This window comes from Hyperolius riggenbachi, chromosome 3 (genome assembly GCF_040937935.1).
Source record: "Hyperolius riggenbachi isolate aHypRig1 chromosome 3, aHypRig1.pri, whole genome shotgun sequence".
In the NCBI taxonomy this organism is placed as follows: domain Eukaryota; kingdom Metazoa; phylum Chordata; class Amphibia; order Anura; family Hyperoliidae; genus Hyperolius; species Hyperolius riggenbachi.
In genome coordinates this window covers 26,629,065-26,644,780 of record NC_090648.1, presented here as the reverse complement: position 1 = coordinate 26,644,780, position 15,716 = coordinate 26,629,065, and the positions used below count along the sequence as shown (strand labels likewise).

The window sequence follows — 15,716 nt, the reverse complement described above, 5'->3', positions numbered from 1 at the left end:
ATTGGCTCAAAAATGGACAATACCATAGTTATGAGAAGTACTCAAAATCGATGCCTTGTAATCAAAATTACGAGTGCTTTCGAGTCCAATTTTGAGTACATTCAAAATTGTCATTTGAAAATGTGGATTTTGACAGACACCACTGGTTTTCACTTAAGCTGAAAGCTGACTTTATTGAGAAAGATGTTTATGTACCTCCTACATTAATATAGCCAGTTCAGTGGTATAGCATTACAATTCTTAGTACAATTGCAAAAAGTAGATTATTTCCCAATGTCTGCATTGTAAAGGGATTACTCTTATGTTTTTTTTTTTCAGATTGTGATCAATGAACAAGAACAATGAAACTGTGGTCACCAGATTTCGACTTTTGGGATTCCAAGAAATCAGTGGGTCCAAAAAATATGTGTTCTTTTTTGCAATATTTACCGCCTACATCACTACCCTCCTCATTAATTTTCTGATTATTGGTTTGGTCCACATTAAAAGTCAGCTTCACTCTCCCATGTACTTCTTTCTCCAGCAGTTGTCGATAGTTGAAATCACCTTTCTCACCATCATCATCCCCAATATGTTGTACGTTCTCTGGCTGGAAGGGGCCATGATTTTGGTCAAGAACTGTATAGCACAAACATACTTTTATTGTGCTGTAGGGTGTGCAGAGTGTCACCTTCTGGCAGTTATGGCTTATGATCGATATCTGGCCATTTGTAAACCTCTGCACTACCACACGATTATGAACACAAACCACCAAAGGGCTTTGGTTATTTATTGCTGGACATTTGGTTTTCTCTTAACACAGATCACTCTTAACTTTCTTTGTCAACTTGACTTTTGTGGACCTTACATCATTGACCACTTTTTCTGTGACCTTATGCCATTCCTTAAACTTACATGCTCCTACATCTTTGCTTTGCAGGTAGAAATATTGGCTGGCTCAATCCCCTTAATGATTATCCCATTTACCATAATTCTTATTAGTTACGTCTATGTTTTCATTACTATTCTTGGAATATCCTCCTCTGTCGGAAGGAAGAAGGCCTTTTCCACATGCAGTTCCCATCTTATTGTTGTGACTGTGTACTTTGGAAGTCTCATCAGTATTTATGACATTCCAGCAAATGGAGATTCAATGACCAGTAACAAACTGCTGTCTTTGCTGTATATTGTCGTAACTCCATTGTTCAATCCAATCATCTACAGCTTGAGGAACAAGGAGATAAGGGTCATCATTTCTAACTTATTTGGAGCTAAACAAACAAGGATCATGAAGGGCTAAATAGAACTTAAACATCTAATGTGCTTAAAGTGGATACGAGATAAACTTATACTCATTGCATAATACTCTAATTCCCTATAAACTAAACAAGCCTCGCCCACAGCTTTTCAGAGTGCCTTGGCATTTTCAGACAGTAGCAAGGGATTATGGGAGCTCAGTCTGGGCAGGAGAAGAGGAAGGTGTTACTAGCCATTGATTTCAGAGGCAGAGGGGAGGAGGGAGGAGGAGAAGTGACTGAATTTACACACAGGCAAGCTGACAGCATCTCCAGCCCTTAGCCTGTGACAATGTGACAAACAGAACATGGTTGCCCTCGTATCACAGGAATAAATAATCATAAACTTTTGCAGCTAGATATGCTGTGTAAACTATCTAAACTTTAGATAAGATATATAGACAAGTTACTTGTTATAGTTAGTACTTTCATCTCGGATCTGCTTTAAATAGGACCTGAGATGAAACAAAAAAAAATATAAAATCATAGATACCTGGGGCTTCCTCCAGCCCCCTTTGTCCTGATCACTCTCTCAGTGTCATCCTCCACCTCCTGGGTCCTTCATAAGGGCTCCCGGGTACTTCGAGAGTTGTAACTTACTGCACATGCACAGTCCAGCCGTGCGTGTGCGCTTGTCCGTGCTCCCATTTATTCAATGCCGTAGCAGTACTACTGCAGAAGTGCAGAACTCTCCAGACCATGGGTGCATAACGGGGGAGCATGCTCGGCCTCACTGCACCTGCGCCGACTGGCCGAAGTCACTGGGAGCCCTTACAGAGAAAATAGGAAGCGGAAGAGGATGACGGGGGAGCAATCAGGCCAAAGGCAGATGGAGGAATCCCCAGGTATGTGTGGTTTTTTTTGTTTGTTTCATCTCAGGTACACTTTAAGGATGGTCAATGAGATGCAAATAATTCTAATTTGATGCATCTATAGAATTCTTCCAATGTGTAATTTGTTTGTTTAATATTTAAGCTGCATACATTTGCATGCAAAATTTGCATAATTATCAGTGATGAGGAAAAATGCCAATATTCTTTTCACATTAACTTTTGCTAAAATAATGTTAAATTTAATTTTCAAGCAAAAATGTCATCGAAAATAATTTTTATTTTCAAATTTTTCAGTAATTTTTCTTTCGGTAAAATTTTTTTATTTTTTCTGAGTTTTCATGGTAAAATATAATTTTTTCACGTGTTCATGAAAAATGCAAAAATGTGAAAATACAAGCTATTTGGTGAAAATTAGCAAGCAACACTGATAATTATGCATCAGTTCAGAATTGTTGATCAATTTCGGGTTCATTTCACAACATTGCAGTAATACTGCTGTGCACAGACAGTGCACAGAGTTTTACCATTATTTCCAGCAGCCAGTATTGTGCATGGCAGTATTACCGAGACTTTGTGAATCAACCACACCCAAAGCAATTTTTTCTTATATGGGAGTTTTGGCATTTAATAAAGGTTTTAGTGATTTTTGCAGTCAAACTTACTTACATGTTCACCTCTCTAAAAATTGCTTTCCTCATTTTTTTTTTTTCAAATTTTTGGGTGAAGAAAAACAATAAATCCAATTTCTCTGGACAAAAACAACAACAATAAAAAATGGAAAAATATAATCTGAACGGTGGAAAGTCCAATATCATCACAAATTCCAAAGCTGTATTATTATATAACTAATATAATACATTTCACAAAAGCACAATGAAAAAAAAGACAATCATGTTAATACAGTTTTTAACTTTGTCTTTTCAATAGCATCAGTTTATTTGGGAATCAATAACAAAAAAAACACAACACACATTCATCCGTGAACTTTTTTTTTTTTCATTAAAAATCCACGTTTGTATTAAGAACTAGCCAATGTGTGCCCATTGAACATGGCAAAGATCTGACTGTGTGGTTGTCAGATTATCTGAGCAGGTTGGAGACAAAAATGTTGTCAGGGAAGCTAATAGGATAGGTGGCAAAAGGCAGTTCTGTTATTTATGGCACTGTCCACTGGGAGCTCTGGTCCAATCGTAGCTGCATGCAGGGGCGTAACTGCACAGGAGCATCCCGGGGCAGAACTGTAGGGGCGGGGCTCCAACTACTACTTCACTCCCGCTGATAACTCGGTCCATACTTCAGATCAGGTGTTTTTGTGGCTACACTTGTTATGATTGTGAAGACTATGATGTCCAAACTTGTTTTATGGCCCTTTGAAGATGGGTCCCAGGGCTGTGAGGGTCACAAGGAGTTGGCAAGGGGAAAATTGTGAACATTGGAGGGCCCATCAAAGTTTTGCTGGGGGCCCCATGATTTATAGTCACACCCCTGGCTGCATGGCGGCTTTCGAAGTGGTAGGTGGTAGTATGAGTAGCATATATATATATATATATATATATATATATATATATATATATATATGCTACTCATACTACCACCTACCACTTCGAAAGCCGCCATGCAGCTATGTATATATATTTATATATACATACTAGTAAAAAGGCCGCTACCCCCGCAATGTGCGCACATGCTCGTCCCACTTGCTCGTTCCCCACCACTGTGTGAAGTATATGCACACAGGGAGCTGCTTGCTTGGCAGTTGGAAAAAGCTGTTACTTCCCACAATGCAATGAGAACCTCTGTGAACCACACACAGCAAACTGTCAGGTCTGGCCCTGTGTCCTAACTGCCCTGGCTGTGCACATGCTCAGTACAAAAAAGCCAGGGACACACAACCATTCAGTTGATGACCCAGCAATGCCCCGGTATGTAATTGGCTGTTGTTGGCTCCACCCACTCTTCCTAACCCTAATACACAATTACTCATTGACCAGGTTTGTGAGCTTTGCGGTCTTTGGCATCAATAATTTGCAATGAAATGAAACAAATCTGTTTGGCTGTTTGTGGCTCCACCCTCTTTTCTGAATTTGAGCCCCAGTCACGCAATGACCAACTGTACCAGGTTTTAGGCCTGTGCCATTAACAGTGCAAGAATGACATCAATTTAATATTTCCCTTGAAAATCAATAGGTGAATTTTGATTGGCTTGTGTAGGCTCCACCCACTTTTCTGAATATTATATATACATGCATGCACACATGCTGGTGAATGCAGGAGAGCAGGACAGTTCCTGGCTATAGGCAAGCAGGCAAGGTACTTAGGATACAGCTGGGTCTGGCTGCACATTGCCCGGAAGAGAGATTCATTCTTTCAACACTTCAGGCGCACAACACAATAAAAAGATTGGAATGCACTATAGGTGCCAGACTAGGGTTAATGTAATTTAATAATGCTAAAAATGGCCGTCATAAGTCATAGTTTCAACCAGGGGCGTTGCTAGGATCCTAAGAGATCTGGGGCACTTTTGGGCACTCCAGTAAAAAAAAATGGGTGGGACCACACAGCAGAATGTGGGTGTGGTGATGGGTGGAGCCAAATATACATGAACTTAAAAACGGTCTAAGTAGACCTGCCCAGCAAAATGTTGGATGAAGCCCCCTCTCCATTAAAACAATAAATAAATACATAAATAAAGCAAATCACATAAACTGGCAGTGCCACTTCAAACAAATCTAGGCAGAGTTAGCTGGCTTCTGTGCTGGCTGGTCTGGCTTGCTGCTGGGCAGACTGGCCTGGTGCCAGGTTGTCTGGCAGCCCCCCATAGAATTCCCTGACATTCTAGTGGACCCCTTCCCATGCTCCCACGGGCCTCCTATTGAGGCACCACAACTCCCAGGATGCCCCCATAAAGGCTAAAGGCACCACAACACCTAGCATGGCACCACAACACCCAGCATGCCCTCTTAGAGGCACCACAGCACCCAGCATACTCCTAATTGATGCACCACAGCTCCAAGCATGCCCGCTATCAGTGGTGTACCTACCACAGGGCTGCAGGTGCTCACAGTACCGGGTGTAACCATGGCTAGTGGTGCCACTGTGGTGCGCAGCCACTGTGTTCTTCCACCTACGACCTTTTCTCATAGTTTGGCCAACATTCAGGAAAATAGCAGCAGGCAGTGCAGGGGACTGTACTACTTCCTTTACTAACATTTGCATGATCATGAACATATAATTATTTGCATATCTCAAGGAAAGTAGAAAGTTGGCTTTGGGCCATAACTGTATTAAATGCCTTCTAAAAGTCCATGCCAAAGGAATGCTGGGAAACAAAAACGCCTATAGACGTCCGCTATAAGCAGAAGTAGTTTTGCACTAAAATGGCTTCACACATCCGTGGCGTAGAAATGTGACAGAACACAAAGCAAAACAAGAGACAATAGGAGGAGGTCCCTGCTCTTGCAAGCTTCCAATCTAGAGGGTAGTGAAGTGGAAGCACCATCCTGTAGTTAGCATGCCTGAAACATCATGATACTGCAGGCATGCTAACCACAAGACCCCGCTCACTTCTGTTGCTGTTTGAGACTCGGACTACCTTGGATGTCCCTTCTACTAGCCACAGCTGGGAGACTCAATGGAGGCACTGAAGGAGGGTTCCTGGCTACCTATATGTTGGGTGAAATGCCATTTTAACACCACTTTCTTGTGTGATTCTTTTTATACAAGTTGGTAATAAACGTGAATGCACCATAGAGCACTCCTGTGCATTTTCTCCTAGACCTACACACTAAAATACAGCCACTACACAATATTCCAAGTAGAGATGGTCAGATTGGGAGGGTTGAAGCTGCTCTAAAGTTGCATACACATACAATTGTGATTAGCAAATTGTATCAGCTCCATGGAGTATGAGAGTTTTCCTGCATAATATATTCAAATGTGTGTGCCCATATACTACACAACATTGGTAAGATTGGACAATCATTGGCTAATCACAATTGGATGTCCATGCCCCATTGTGATGAGTAGCTTGCAGCCTGTGAGCTACTTATCATCCGTTCATCGCACAAGGATTATTGGTAGATCCAATTGTTAACCTCACTCATCCAATGGCCAAGCGTTACAAGCATTACTCAGACAAATACTAGCTAAACCCCTGAGTGATGGTCCTGTGTGTCAGGTGTTGGAGAGTGAGGTCAGGTGCTGTCCATTAGCACCACTGTATACACTGTCAGTTTCACCTGATGTCCGTCGCTAGAGACAAAAATGCCTTAACACTCATCCAACATCCAGCACTGCATGCCAGGCTGTCCTCTCCCCGTTGCTTTGTACCAATTCACTGGAGCAGCTGAGACCACCGACATGGCTTATTGCTGCTTTAGAGAACACTGGAGCCCAGTAAAAGCATCTTTATAGCTCCTGCTGGGGTTCCCCAGTGGATCACTAAGGTGGATCAATGAGAATTAGAATGACCCTCATTGGTCCACATAAGGGACCAAAGGGAAGCCCTGGTGGGAATGATGAAGATGCTTTTGCCAGGGCTCCAGTGTTAGAATAAGATACAGAGCTGCTTGGGTCTCAGCTGGTGTGGATAGTCTGTGGATAAGCTGGTGTGGGCGCCTGATGAGTCAGTCCTCTGACGAAACGCATAGGGCGGAGCTACGTCTCACGTGACCAGTTGTCTGAGTGTATTATGAGATGCGTGGATATGAGGCAGCATGTGTATGAGTGGCTGCCTGGGACCGCCTTCAACACGTGTTACATATGTGCTTAATCTCTAACCCTTGTGAGTGCAATTCTAGTTTATTTGCTGTTTACATAAATGTTTTTACACTATGTGAAGCTTTGGTTTGAGTTTATAGAGCCTGCGGAAGTGAATACAGGACCTGCCTGTCCCCTGTGTTGCCTTATATCCATACCTCTGGATTGTTTGGAGTCTAAGTGCCCTTCACCTTTCTTCTGGATTGTTTGGAGTCTAAGTGCCCTTCACCTTTCCAGTGTGAACACAGACTTTAACCCTGCGCAGGGGCACCCCCCCCAATGCACCCGCACTCACCCTGAGTGTGGGTGCATTGGGGGGGGGGGGTGCCCCTGCGCAGGGTTAAAGTCTGTGTTCACACTGGAAAGGTGAAGGGCACTTTTATTGTAACCTGATTATGCTATGTGCCTTTTTTTTTGTATCTTTTTACATGACGTGTTGACTGGATATTGAGAAGTTGGTTGGATTCCTGGAAATCACCCGAAGAGGATTGGACTGTGAAAACAACTGAATGGTGATATTTGAACTGAACTCTTTATATCCAAGTCTATGAGTGCATTGAATTTTATATAAACTTTTTTATCATTTTGATTACAGGATTGCATTCCATTGCAAACCACGTCTTTTGTTTATATCTTTCCATTAAAGCAGACATATTATGTAACTTCAGGCAACATTATTGTCATCTAATTTTTGGACTTGTGCTAATGCTGGTGAGTGCAAGGATAAGCTATGGCCCAACATTTCTCAATTAATGTACAACAGGAGAAAATGGCAGCGCTTTCAAATATAGTCTGCACCCAAATTGACTAGCTACATATGCAGAGCCCAAATATGGGCAGTTTACAAAACTTGCATTCAAAACAGATGCAGCAAAGGAGGACGTTGGCTTCAAAAACAGCCTGTGCACAAATTGCTCAATACTAGACTCTCCCACGACGATGATGTGCCCTCTCGGAATAGACCTAACCACTAACTGACAATTTAACATAGTTAAAACCTGGGGCTGCTAGACCATAAATGGTTTACACATTTTTTTTCAAAAGAACAGGCTGCAAATGCAAAGGCTGCAAATGCATTTGCAGCCTAGTCAGGCTGCAAATGAAATGAAGCCAACAGAGGTATGTAGCACCCTCCATGGACTTAAACGCACCTCACCTTGAATGCAAATCAGATGCAAACTATGCACTAATACCTAATCTAAATAAATTGAATACAAACAGATACACGTGAATGCAGCTAGCCACAAGTTAATTTGCAAAGTTGCGAGCAGGCACAGAGGGGATTGGAAAATTACCTCACTCACAGATGTCCCGCACAACTCTACTATATACCGCAAGCTGTGAAGCATTGTGTTTTCTGCAAGCCACTTGTTTTCTGCAATGGGCTAGTCTTAGCTCCTGTGTACACTAGGGATGCTCATCCGGATTCCGCAGAAATGCAATTTCTGAAATTCCGATTGGAAATTGCATTTCACGGTAGGCAGATTTCCGTGGATTTCCGCCAGAAATCGTGGAAATTTCCTCCGACTTTAACATCAATTTTTCTCAAAAACTATAAGGTCTTTTTGAAAACTTTTTTTGCATCTTGTTCACAAGCTTCTCTTTAATAAACCCTGAAAATGTGGTGTTTCTAGGACTTACGGGGGCTTTGCTATTAACCACTAAAGTCGGCGGATTTTTACTGTAATGCAAAATGCAGAAAATCTGCATCTGCCTTATTTTCTGCATTTTACATTACAGTTAAAATTCGCCGACTTTAGTGGTTAATAGCAAAGCCCCTGTAAGTCCTAGAAACACCAAATTTTACAGGGTTTATTAAACAGAATCTTGTGAACAAGATGCAAAAAAAGTTTTCAAAAAGACCTTATAGTTTTTGAGAAAATCAATGCTAAAGTCGGTAGAAATTTCCGTGATTTCCAGTGGAAATTCCGCGTCGAAATGCGGAAATTGGTAGCAGAAAGCGGAATCGGTAATTGGCAATGGCGGAATGTGGATTTAACACATTTCATTTACATTTCCGACCATCCCTAGTGTGCACCCACAACCCAGTTGCTGGTTCACTACTTGTCTTTTCTTGAGCAAATTTGGTAGGTACTAACCAAAAAATGTCAGAAACACCCTATACAATCTGCCATTATGAAGGTGGTATGACCCATTCATTAAGTTGTCACAATTTGGCCATGGTCCTTGTACTTGCCGATTGTCTGCTTTCAACACATTACTCTCAATAACCGACTGCTTACTTCATCTGTTAATGCAACACCAACTAAATGTGAATTCTGAAGTAAGAGGAATCTACAAGGTGCAGCTGGTTAATTCCTTTGATCAGGTTCCCTTTACATGGCTTAAAGGGGAACTGAAGAGAGAGGTATATGGAGGCTGTCCTGTTTATTTCCTCTTAGACAATACCAGTTGCCTGGCAGCCCTGCTGATCCTCTGCCTCTAATACTATTAGCCATAGCCCCTGAACAAGCGTGCAGCAGATCAGGTGTTTCAGTGGCTCAGACTTATAAGTCTGATCTGACAAGACTAGCTGCATGCTTGTTTCTGGTTTTAATCAGATACTACTGCAGAGAAATAGACCAGCAGGGCTGCCAGGCAACTGGTATTGATTAAAAGGAAATAAACAGGACAGCCACCATATACCTCTCTCTTCAGTTCCCCTTTAAGAGAACTATCCTCCACTGGTTGACAACAAGTAAGATGAATGTCTGTCGATTACATTTCCTAAAAAAACAACAATTAAAGCCATTTATGTATACATTCTCTTATTTCCCTGTTCCGGAGAGTGTAGACAGCAGGGTTGAATAATGGTGTAAACACAATATATAAGAAAGAGATAACCTTGTTGACATTTAGTGTACTGCCGGAAGGAGGAGTTGTGTATTTTACTGCTAAGGTTCCATAGTATACTGCAATAACTATGATGTGGGAAGTACAGGTGGAAAAGGCTTTCCTCCTTCCAAAAGTAGTGGTGATCTTTAAGATGGCTGAGACAATTTTGATATATGTCACCATGATGAAAATGAAGGGAAAAAGAATCATAGGTATAGAAAATACACTGGTTTCTAACTGCAAGAGAGAAGTATCAGTACAGAAAAGGTTAATGAGAGCAGCATGGTCACAGTAGATGTGGTCAATGACGTTGCAACCGCAGAACTCCTCAACGTACATCGGAAGGGCAGCAGTCAGGATCAGAAGAAAGCCAACAATCCAAGACCAAACGACGAGGTGTAAACAGATCTTAGTGTTCATTATTTTTATGTAGTGTAATGGAATACAGATAGCCACGTATCGGTCGTAAGACATTGCCATTAGAAGCAAACACTCAGAAACCGTTGAAGAGGAAATAAAATAGTACTGTGTAACACAAGCATTCAGTGACATTGTCTTGACTGTGTCTAATAAGGTGCTCAGGAGGTAAGGAACCACGTTAGTCGACAGTAATATGTCTAAAGATGATAGATGACACAAGAAGAAGTACATTGGGGAATGAAGCTTCTTATTACCAAGAACCAACACAACAATTAAGACATTCCCAACTAGTGTAAGAATGTAGGCAATGGATAGCACAACAGAAAGTGTAACTTTAAGACTTAACGGGCCTGAAATTCCCACTAGAATAAACTCTGTAATACTTGTTAGGTTGCAGGTCATCATAATAGCAGATAGCTTCAAATAAACTTTAGAGGTGTATGGAACTTAGCTGGACTTGCCAACGTCCATGTAACAGGCATTTTATGTTTTACTATGAAAAATAAAAAGTTTGTGGATGTAATTCAGGTACAATCATAAAAACAACATTTAAACTTATAGAAATAACAATTAAAATTAAATAATATGTGATTATTTGTATATTGGACATTGGACATGACTTTAACATATAATCTAATGTAAGAATTGAGTTGAGTGAACATGCTTGCATGTAAATGGGTCAAAAGATTTGGCACTGGGAGGCCTTCAGTAAAAACACCACCATAAAAGACAATTGAAAAACATTCTGGTGGTTAGTTTTGGCCTCCACAATATATCTACAGCAGCAATGAAGGCAATGAACTAACATAGATATCCCTCCAATGGTCTGAGGAATGTCTTTCTATTTTAAAGATAATCTACAATGATTGTTTCAGAATCATAGTACATGCTCTTTGTCAAGGCACAAATGTAAAATCTTATTAGATTACATGGAATTGATCAGGAGGCTGAAGATGGAACAAAAGGATGACATTGCAGCAAAAAAATCCAAAATAGACAGCCAAAAAAAACCTTGGCGAAATAAAATTAAACTGCTGGAATGGCCAAGTCAGTTACACAACTTGGGAAATTGCCAGGAAATTTTGGACTTTTGCTGAATCACAATTGCTAGCATTTAGCGTGAACGCTAGCGATTGCTAGTGGAAAAGGGCCCTCAGAGTAACTTTTATTACTTGTTGTACAACGTAAGAAACAAGCAGGGGGTACAAAATACTACAGACAATGGTATACACTTATATACAAATACAGAGTTTACACCAAATACAGAATTGGTACAACATTTTACATTCAGAGTTATTTTTTAAAGCTTTGGGCATTTTTTGAACAATTTAAAAAAGTACTAATCTGGCCTTCCCCATTGATTACTATGCAGTTTTGCAGAAAACTGGGAGTTTTTGTGGAAATTCCCATGCCTTGGAATTTGTGATTCCACTCATCTCTATAGCTCACAATAGAGCTGACTGCGTAATGCAGGAAGTTACTTCCCAGCAATGTTTAGGATTGTAGACTGCTTGACAAAAATTAAACAAGATATTCAGAGAGGAAATACTGAGCTACAGTATAAGCATTTGTTTCAGGTTCAAGGGAAACCTACTTCTACTCCACTTAAAAGGTCTGAAAGTCAGCATTTCTACTTTGCTCTAAAAGATATCACTGAAACAGTTAAACACAGCACCTTGTCCTGCCATGTAAAGGCTATTCAATTTGAAATCCACATCTAGACTGGAGATAACAGTATCTTTGTTTACATTCCTCTGTTGTTACATTTGTGTGTAAAAAACTCAAAACACATTCTGAGAAGCCCTCTCTGCTTCAGGCACACACACAGTTCAGAACAGCTAAATAGAAGATTTTAATATATAATACAAAGCAGCTGGAATAAAATGCAATGGCAGCTTTCAGGGCAAGATAAACCACATTTTGGAAACTTGTAATTTGTAGACAGACAATATTAATTGTGCACAATAGCAAACATGATAACTGTTTGAGTAATACAAAGTAGGAAAACACATTTTTATTGAATGGTATGGCAGAGTTTTAGACCACTTTAAAAACAGCCTTGCTCGGTAACAAATCCAATGCAGAAGTTGATATTTTTCAGTAGAATCTATTGAATTATCTTAGCCTATCTTCTGAAAGTTGTATAAAGGTAGCCTGACAACTTGGTGGCCAATCGACCATCAGATTCAATTATTATAATCGAATCAGAAGAAAATCGGAGTCACCAAGTGCATGCCTGACTGACAATGTGACCAATTTCATGTCAAAATTGTTTGCATATATTGGTCAGACTTTTGGCAAGATGTTGAGCCGTCGTGGTCGGTCGGGTGTGTCGTAGTAAGGGTGAGCGATATCGGGATGAGCGGCGAATGCTACAAAACCCCAGGCGCTGTTGCCCTGCCCCTAATGTATACATTTGTGTGCATTTATACATTACCTGTCCTGTGTCATGATGTCCATCTGTCTTCTGAATCCCTGCTCTTCTGTTAGTCCACATAGCACACCGGCGGTGTGTTTGCGGCGATGGAAGAGTGGCGGATTCAGAAGATGGATGACACATGGTAGGTAATGTATAAAAGAACACCCATTTATTCATTACGGCAACAGCGGTGAGGGGTCAGATAAAGCGGTGGGCTTAGCCAATTCCCGATAGGTTTCATGCTGAAACTGATCGGGAATTGGCCTGCTGTGTATGAGCAGCCTACAGATCTCTCTCTAATCAGACTGGATCATAGAGAGATTTGTCTCTTGGTCGAATCTGCCCATCATGCCCTGATGTATGGCTACCTAAGCTTAGGCTACTTTACTATTTCATAAAGCTGTGCGGGGGGGGGTCAATCCGGGTATCTCCCGAATTTGGATTTGAGCAGCCTGTTTAATGTATATCTGTGTCTAACACTGGAAGCCAAGAATGAACTTAAAATCAGCTGCAGAAGGGAGATCATTCAATTATTCACTAGATCAGTAGATCCGTTTTCCAAGAAGTAAAACGATGCCACAGATATGCAACATATTTTGTTTTTCTTACCAGCTTTGTGTAAGTAATGACCAAATAACAGAAGCATAATGAAAGCCCTGCTTAATATAGGCTGATGCACGTTTATATAGTATTCTAAACTCTCTTTATTGAGGATTTTCTATAATAATAATCCCAAGAGCCTAATTAAACCTTGCATATACAGGCACACATACTTCACAATTTAGTTATAATCCATTATGGAAAAAACATGTCTGTGTGCCAAAGCACAACCACTATTTTTTTTTTTTTGGTGAGATATTGGCAGCATATATATTTTAGTGGCAGCATATAGATCCTTTTTTGGAACTCCCATGGGTGAGATAAATAAAGACACAGGTAAAACATTCAGCACTGTCATGACCGAATACAGAAGCCTTTGAAACATCACTTTTATTCAAACATGTAAAAAAACAGAACTCACAAGCTCATGTCTAAGTATTTTTGTATATCGAGCCTGTGGGGTTGAGCAAAAAAGGTGTCTCAATGCACAGTCACAAAAAAACAAAAAAACAAAAAACAAAACAAAAACACAGAATAAAGCAAGTCATTCAGACATTGATTTTCATGTTTAATTTCATCTGTGAGAAATATTGCATTATTTTTATTCTCTTTCATTCTCATGATTTTTGCTTTATGGTTTTCTTCTGTTTATGTCATGGTGTAATAAAAATATGATTGCAATAGTATACAGTGTAATCTATTTCTATAATGGTAGGTATGTAAAAACAGTGTATGCATATAACTAAGTATGGCTCATAGCTAATGTTAAAGAGACTCTGAAGCGAGTCTAAATTTACTTCCTTAACAGGTAGTTATGTAAATCAGTATAATCCCTGCTAAAACGCTGCTATCCCGCGGCAAAACATGGAGTCTTTACAAACAAACCCCCTCCCCCCGACCCACCCCCCCCCCCCCCCCCCCCCGGAAAATCCACGACTTTCTTGGTTGCGGATTTTGCTGCTCATGGAGGCAGAGCTATGGGCAGTAGCTCTGCCTCCATGAGCGTCAATCGCCGCATGGATCTCCGCCTTTCCTCTGCCCCTCTCAGTGAAGGAAGGCTGAGAGGGGTGGGGAGAGGTGGCAATCAGCGGGGAATGACGCGCTACAGGGCTTAGCTCCGCCTCTTTAGGAAGCGCTCCCCCAAGCTTACAGAGGGGATTTGGGGGGTAAAGACCCCTCGTTTTGCCACGGGATAGCGTCGTTTTAGCAGGGATTATACTGATTAACATGACTGGCTGTTAAAAAAGTAAATTGAGACTCACTTCAGAGTCTCTTTAAAGGGGCACTATGGTGAAAAAATTGTAAAATTTAAAATATGTGCAAACATATACCAATAAGAAGTACGTTTTTTCCAGAGTAAAATGAGCCATAAATTACTTTTCTCCTATGTAGCTGTCGCTTACAGTAGGTAGTAGAAATCTGACAGACGCGACAGGTTTTAGACTAGTCGATCTCTTCATAGGGGATTCTCAGGAATGTATTAATTTTCAAAAGTATTTAATGAATGGCAGTTGCTCTGTCCAACTGCCAAAAAAATGTGTAGTGAGCTGGGAAGCTGGCCAGCATCATTGTTTAAATCCTTTTTAGGGAATATCTTTATAAAGAAGAAAAGTCTTGCTGAGAATCCCCTATGAAGTGATGGACTAGTCCAAAACCTGTCACTTCTGTCTTTCACTTTCTACTACCTACTGTAAGTGACCGCAACATAGGAGAAAAATAATTTATGGCTCATTTTACTCAGGAAAAAAACAACTTCTTATTTGTCTGTTGGCACATATTTTAAATTTTACAATTTTTCGCCATAGTGCCCCTTTAAGCACTGTGGAAACAGATATTATGTTTCTCATGCAGTGTGTGACTCATAGTTTTGGCATGAGAATTCTTGCATATCTCATATTTAGATACGAGGGTGAAAAAAGTAGAAAAATGAAAGTATCCAGTCTATTCCTAGAAACTGAAAGTGTCCTGGTGATGGACATGGCTAAGTGCATATGTTTGCAATTTACCACTTCCCAACTGCCAATTGGTTGTGGAAAGTGGCCAAGCACATGCACAGATGTATGTGTGCAGCACCAGCAGCCAAGCACATGCACAGACGTATGTGTGCAGCACCAGCAGCCAAGCACATGCACACACGTATGTGTGCAGCACCAGCAGCCAAGCACATGCACAGACGTATGTGTGCAGCACCAGCAGCCAAGCACATGCACACACGTATGTGTGCAGCACCAGCAGCCAAGCACATGCACAGACGTATGTGGGCAGCACCAGCAGCCAAGCACATGCACAGACGTATGTGTGCAGCACCAGGAGCCAAGCACATGCACAGACGTATGTGTGCCGCACCAGTAGCCAAGCACATGCACAGACGTATGTGTGCAGCACCAGTAGCCAAGCACATGCACAGACGTATGTGTGCAGCACCAGCAGCCAAGCACATGCACACACACACACACGTATGTGTGCAGCACCAGGAGCCAAGCACATGCACAGACGTATGTGTGCCGCACCAGTAGCCAAGCACATGCACAGACGTATGTGTGCAGCACCAGTAGCCAAGCACATGCACAGACGTAT

The 15,716-nt window shown here is 41.1% G+C and overlaps 1 protein-coding gene across 1 annotated transcript; it reads left to right on the top strand.

Annotated features, from left to right (window-relative positions):
• Positions 1–328: 328 nt before the first annotated feature.
• On the top strand, positions 329–1,279 carry LOC137561989 (olfactory receptor 2A12-like). The gene has a single exon (XM_068273333.1). It carries the CDS (start codon positions 329–331, stop codon positions 1,277–1,279), a length of 951 nt encoding a protein of 316 aa, XP_068129434.1.
• The last annotated feature ends 14,437 nt before the right edge of the window (positions 1,280–15,716 follow it).

Excerpts from the sequence above, each read along its gene's own strand:
- LOC137561989 (XM_068273333.1), top strand. The coding sequence starts at position 329 with ATGAACAAGAACAATGAAACTGTGGTCACCAGATTTCGACTTTTGGGA.